General features: G+C 44.5%; 1 protein-coding gene across 1 annotated transcript; it reads right to left on the bottom strand.

The window, feature by feature from the left end:
- Positions 1–5,042: 5,042 nt before the first annotated feature.
- Positions 5,043–5,541, bottom strand: SCP2D1 (SCP2 sterol binding domain containing 1; the record flags this gene model as incomplete). Its single annotated transcript, XM_080931339.1, has 1 exon — positions 5,043–5,541. The coding sequence occupies exon 1, from the start codon at positions 5,511–5,513 to the stop codon at positions 5,043–5,045; it is 471 nt and encodes a 156-aa protein (XP_080787465.1). The 5' UTR covers positions 5,514–5,541.
- Positions 5,542–6,751: the final 1,210 nt, after the last annotated feature.

Below are 6,751 nucleotides of genomic sequence, written 5' to 3'. Positions count from 1 at the left end.
CCACACCACATACACACGGCATACAAAAATAATGCACAAATATAAAAATTTTTAAATAAATCTTTTTTTTAATTACATGTGTGTGTGTGTGAACTGCGCATGCTCAGGAATGGGCCCCAACCATATGTGAATCTGCTCATCCCCCCAGTAGGATGCACAGTATCCTCTGTTGGAGGAGGGCATTGCTCTGGAACAATGCCCAGCCACTCTAAATCTGCCACGGGCAGGTGGCGGATCCATCCTCATTCTTCTATCTTGGCCATGCTTGTTTTGGCTTAGCACTTCCCAAAATACAGCCTCACTGTGCTCCCCTCCATAAACAAACAGTCAGGACCCCCGGGGAGCAGGCACAGCTTGGGAAGAAAATATGAACATTGTAATACATGACCACTAATACAGCTTCAGAGGCAAGGATGCAGAGAGAAGAGTGGGGTCTGCGTGTTTCTGGACACCCCACTCCCACCCCTGAGCTGCCTGGCAGGAACATGGCTCAGTGAGAACAAAATTATAATTTTTCAGGAGAATCCAGAAGTCTTACTTTTTATGTCTTAACTCAATCTTTAAAAACACTGTCTTGGCCAACTTTGTGCTGACTAAACAAAACACAGATGTGAACTTGAGCCAGATGTGACCTTCTGAAAGCACCGTCGCAGTATAAGACAAAAGGCAGAGAGGTCCTGGGAGAAACCCCAGGCATGGGCATTTTAGAGAGAAAGGGGAACCCGTGAAAACCCCAGTCACCTCTCTTCTCATCCAGAATCAGAAGAGACGGGGAATTTACATGTATGGGAGATACGGCTTTGTGAGGGACCTTTGGGGTGTGTCCTGGTTGCAGCACCCTGGCAGTCTAGCAGTGCATGTTTTGTGTTTTATTTAAAAGGAAGAAGAAGCCAGGGATATGTTTGCTAGAAGTGCAGTATGATGAGGTAGAAAGGGGTGCCTCTGTGGGCCCATGCTGAGGCATCCCTTCCCCACGAGGTACCAGCCATACCAAGGATATAGTATGGAATAGAGTTTATGTAGGGCATGGGGAAGGAAGTCAGGGGAGTAGAGATGAGGGAGGATCAGGGAGTGGGAAGAAGGGAGGGAGGGAGGGAGGGAGGGGGGGAGAGGCGAGGCAAGTCATGAACGTGGAGTGGGGGAAGAGAAGGGACAGGGTCAGAGAGGGAAGAGAGGAAGAGTAAGAAAGTAAGAAAGTGAGAGTGCAGAGGGGGCAAGCAGCCCTTCTCATACGAGCCAGGCATACCTGGCTAGGGCAGAGCCAGGAAGAAATGCCAAAAGCATGGGTTTCCATGTGAAGCATCTGGTCCAGTAACCAGCAGTGACACAGAAATGACTTGTACTGCTTCTTGTTAATTCCAATGGTTTTCCTGCCATGTTCCCCACGGCCAGAGCAGCTTCCTTTGCTGACCCCAGGTTCCCATTCACTCCTGTCTCCAAGCGTTTGCCATGAGAGCTAATCTGCCTCCCACTGGCTCACCAGCTCCTCTGACGTCCCAGCCTTTCAGACCCAGTACAGCTTGCTTGTAGCTCTGTCTCCTTTTCTCAATTCTAGATTCTCAAGGAAGGAATCTAAAGGAGTCAGGTTCGTTTCTGTTTTGTTTGTTGTTTGGTTGGTTTGGTTTGGTTTTGGTGTTTTGTTTTAGTTTTCTTCCCAAATTAGGGCTATTGGTCAGATGCTACAGGCCCAAGTAGAAGCAAGATTCTTCTGTCTCTGCCAGTCTCTGTGTAGCCTCGGTGGAGGCTACGACCAACTCACATCATGAGCACAGCTCTCTAGGTGCCTGAGCTTGGACTGGCCATTTCCCTTAGAAGGGGATGTGTCGAGCATCCCATACATCTGTCCACGCTCTTGGGCCCTGACAGGAAGAACGCTGGGCTTACTGAACAAAACCCCCAGAGTAACTAACGCTTCCACATCTCCACATATGCCCTGAGTGCAGGACGCAGCATCTGGGACACTGCCATGTGGTCATGTATTACATGATCCTTGGAAGAAAAGAAGCCACAATGCTTGCCAGGTGTCCACTTTGACCCTTGGAAACTTTCTACCATGGGGTGAACTCTATTCAACAGAACATCCTTTCTCCTCCACAAACAGACGCTGTGAGCACCAGCCATTGCTTTGCCTTCTCCTCCATGGAGGATCTAAGCTCCATCCAAATCAGTAAGGGGTGAGAACCAGGCCTGTGAGGAGGTCAAAGGGCTTATTTTTCTGAGACAGGTTTAGGCATAAACGCCTTCGCTGTGAATAAAGGCTGGCTCTTAAAAACCACTTTACCAGCTTGTATCGGGACAAAATCAAGGTAAGTAAATATAGATTGTATATATAAACTGTACAATTTGGTTTATTGGTCTATATATTTTCTGTGGCTCATTACCACACTCAAAGATCCATCACCCCAAGTTTCCTCATGACCATTTCTAACACCTCCTTCCCGTCCTTCCCGCACCCCATTCTCACCTCATGGCAAACTGACTATTCCTCTGTCAACAAAGTTTATATTTCTTAATGTTTTTTCTTTCATGCTTCCCAGTATTTTATAGTTGTATAGCATCTACTTGTTGTCTCTGACTTTTCATCAACAGGATTCTTCTCTTATTTCCATCTACTTTGCTGGGTGTATAAAAATCATTCATTCCTTCTTGTTGCTAATTAGTATTCCATAGTGTGGCATATTCTAATATCATGTGTGTGTGTGTGTGTGTGTGTGTGTGTGTGTGTGTGTGTACATCCCATCATCTATTGATAGAAATCTGCCTTGTTTTAAGTAATTCCCAACATAGCTATAGTGAATGCTTGCTTCCAAGCTTTTATATTTCTTTGATTTTTTTTTCTATTTTACTTTGGGTTTTCTTAAGTTTTAGATAATTTCATATGAGTACTGTATATCATTTCAACCCTTTTATTCCCCCCCCTTCTCTCCCAAATTCATGACCTTTTCTTATTGTGTGGTGTGTGTGTGTGTGTGTGGTGTGTGTGCGCGCGTGTGTTATACCCTAAGTATGTATTGTATAACTGAGTTCGCTTGGTGTTATTTATACATACCTGTGTTTGGTTAGGGCTGACTACATGGGATTGGATAGCCTGGCTCAGAGGGCTCATTCCAATGAGAACTCAGTTTTCTTCTCAGTAGCCATCAGCGCCTGTGGTTCTCCATCTAGGGATGGGACCCTTGGAATCTCCCCATGCACTTTGCCATGTTACTGTTGTCTGTATGCTGGCTGGTTTGTGTAGCCACAGTGAGACTTCATGGGCACAGCTTTTGATCAGATAGAGAAGGCACCCGACTATGGCAGGAGCCCCGTGCCTCTGACCTTAACCATCGTTCCATGAACACCCTTTCTGCTATGTGTCCTGTCCAGGTTTCGTTGTAGATGCTCCAGTTGGAGACACCCCATGGTCACTTCTTTGCATTCTAACTGTTTTTAATTTTTAAAATGGTTATATGTATTTACTTGTGTGAAGATCCCAGGACAATTTGTAGGAGTGGGTTTCTCTCCTTCCACCATGTGAACTGTAGAACTCAAACTTGGTTGTCAGCCTTGGTGGCAGTCTCCCTTATTCACTGAGCCATCTTACTGGGCCACATAAAAGGTATTATAATTGTGCATAATTTGTTTGCCTTGGTATATTACTTTAAAGGTGAAATGGCATTGGGTAGGTGCCATAGTTTAAATGTGTCTCTACAAATTCATGTCCTGGACTAATTCCCAAGTCTATGTTACTAGTATTTGGAGGCAGACCTTTGGGAAGATGACTGGGGGAAGGAGGGGTTATGAGTGTAGGGCCATCATGTCACTAGTGGCTTCATACGAGATAAAAGTCACCTGATCTAGCAAATCACTATCTCACCATGCTATGCCCTTTTCCACTTTGTAACACAACAGAAAAGCCCCAACTAGGTGGTAATAATATTCTACTATGGTGTTCTTAGAATTCCCAGCCTTTGAAAGCAGGAGTCAAACAAACCTCTTCTGAATAAAGTGCTTGATCTAGGGTGTTTCATTATATCAGCACAACATAGACAAAGAAGGCAAAGCTTGTGTTTGATCATAAAAATTCTGACAACGTTCATATGAGTCTCAGAGTTCCAATATGGCACATATTTAAAGAGACACGCAGACTACCTGTGAACCATGATATGCACATACTCATAAGGAGATAAAATCAGCCACAGAGGGCTTCATATTTATCCTAGAAAACATGTGACAAAAGCTACCCAGAAAGGGAAAGAAAACTCCAGCATGAACTTTGGCTATTAAAACATTCAATGCACAGACTCCTGTTAACATTCGATTCTTTAGAAATGGCTCAAAGAGAGATGCCTTCAGCATCTCACTGGCCTTGCATAGAGATGGTTGGTACCAAAAACTTTCCACAGAACCAAGGAGGGCAGACGTTCTATGAGAATGACCTCACCAACTGGAAACATGGCAGAAATGTACACGTTCCCCAAGCCAGACCCACTGAGCAGAAACTGAGGTTCCCATCATCTGGACTTGAACTATAAGATTCTGGACAATTCTGCTGCATGAGCTGTCCTAAGAACTACTGACCTTGACTATCTCACAGGCCCTTCGACTTCCTTGGCATTGAATCTGTCAAAGGTTACACTACTAATCTGTCAAAGAACACCATCCCTCTATTGCTGGATTACACACACACACACACACACACACACACACACACACGCACGCACACACACATATACATATTTATATATACATATATATATTTGCCAGCACTTAAGTTCAAACATCAAAGCCATCGATTCCGCTCCATGTGACCCTCACATATGGAAGTGTGAACACAGCTAAGAAAACGAAAGGACAAAGGTGGGTGTTGCACTCCAACCCTTTTTACTATCCCAGGTCCCAGCACATGAACACATCAGCAGGAAATCAATCGAACTTGAATAGGAAGAATTTGAGTAAAAATATTGGCTATTTTTCTCCTTTAATCTTCAGTTAAAGCATGATTGCTGCTCAACATTATAATAAGCCAGAAGTCTTGATCTTTCCTGGGTCTTCCCACATACTTAGAACTTAGCCCACTCTCTGAAGATCCTCTCCAGCTTCTGGCTAAGGAGAACCTTGCCTCTCACTTTAAACTTTCCAGCCAGGAAGGCCTTCTGTGGGTTCATCTTACCCACAACTAACTCTGTGAAGACAGAGTCAGGGATGATGAAGACGGTGTCTGCAGGAAACCGGGCTGATCCCAGATACATGTCCCCCGAACCATTCTTGAGGTCAATGGTCCACTGCAGAATAGTCTTCCCATCTTTGGTGATGTCAAGCTGAAAGATGGCATTCACTTTCTTTACCAGTTGGGCCCCTACTTCTTTGATGTGATGGCTAATGCCCTCAAATACCGAAAGGTTCTGAAAGTCTGACAGTTCTAGGGTGTGTGGCAGTGCCGACTCTGTGGCCGATCCCAGAGCCAGAGAATGACAAGTCTGAGGCCTATCCCCTGCTTTGATCTTGGCTTGAGGATCAGTTCTCTTCCACATCTTACTGTGGTCCTCTTGACCTTGCCATCTGGCCTGTAAGTGGCTGTGTCCACATTGATGTCTACAGGTCAGATTGTGACATCAAAGGCAAGGTTCAGGCCTCAGGCTGAGGCTGGTGTGTGTGCTGCAATCTCATTGGCCAAATAAACCCTTAAGCAGGACATAGGGTGGAGGCTCAGACAAGCTATTGTGAGGCAGAAATATGCCACACGCACACACACACACACACACACACACACACACACACACACGCGTGCACACACACACACACCAGACCAGACCAACTAGAACCCCTGATACCAAAGGTCTGAACCATTCTTCGAAGGTCTGAACCATTCTTTGAAGATCAGGGAACCTGGCCCCAGAATGTTCCTTGGCAACATGGACAACTCTCTTTCCAAGTCAAGCTTCCCCCAGGTTCCAGAACTGGCTGAGGGAACAGTTATTTTGATTTTTGATTTCTTTGGAAGTCACAAGTCTTGATGGTAGATTTGGGTTTATCTGCTCACTAGCAGAGAGTAAAACAAAAAAAAAAAAAAAAACAAAAAACAAAAAAAAAAAAAGAAGAGGGCAAGACAAAGATGGAAAGTTATCCCCAAGAAAAAGACATCTCTGGCCTTATGTGGTATTTATGTTCCCACAGGTCCTGCTCTGAGCCATGGTGATGAATTCTAAGCCAAGTGTGGTGGTACATGCCTTTAATCCCAGCAGAGGCAGAGGCAGGTGGATCTCTGTGAGTTCAATGCCAGCCTGGTCTACAGAGTGAGTTCCAGGACAGCTATGGATGTTACTCAGAGAAACCCTGTCTTAAAAAACCAAAATATAATAATTATAATAAGTTCTAAGCAGTCTACATGTGTCAGCACAGCACACTTAATTTTCATTACAACCTCTGAGGTAGGCACTCTTCTATCCCTATTGAAAAGATTAAGGGCTGGAGACAGGGCTCAGTGGTTAGAGCACTGGCTGCTCTTCCAGACTTCCTGAGTTCAAATCCCAGCAACCACATTGTGTCTCACAACCATCTGTAATGGGATCTAATGCCCTCTTCTGGTGTATCTGAAGACAGCTACAGTGTACTTATTTATAATAAATAAATAAATCATTTTTAAAAAAGAAAAGATTAAAACAAAACTTGAGGAAGTGAGTAGATAGGAAGCTAAGCACGTTAGTAAATACTGGGGCCAGGTTTCAACATAAGAAGTACCTACAGAATCCTATTTTTTAATGCCTGTACA

Source organism: Micromys minutus, assembly GCF_963924665.1.
Source record: "Micromys minutus genome assembly, chromosome: 17".
NCBI lineage: Eukaryota > Metazoa > Chordata > Mammalia > Rodentia > Muridae > Micromys > Micromys minutus.
This window is presented reverse-complemented; position numbering and strand designations above follow the sequence as displayed.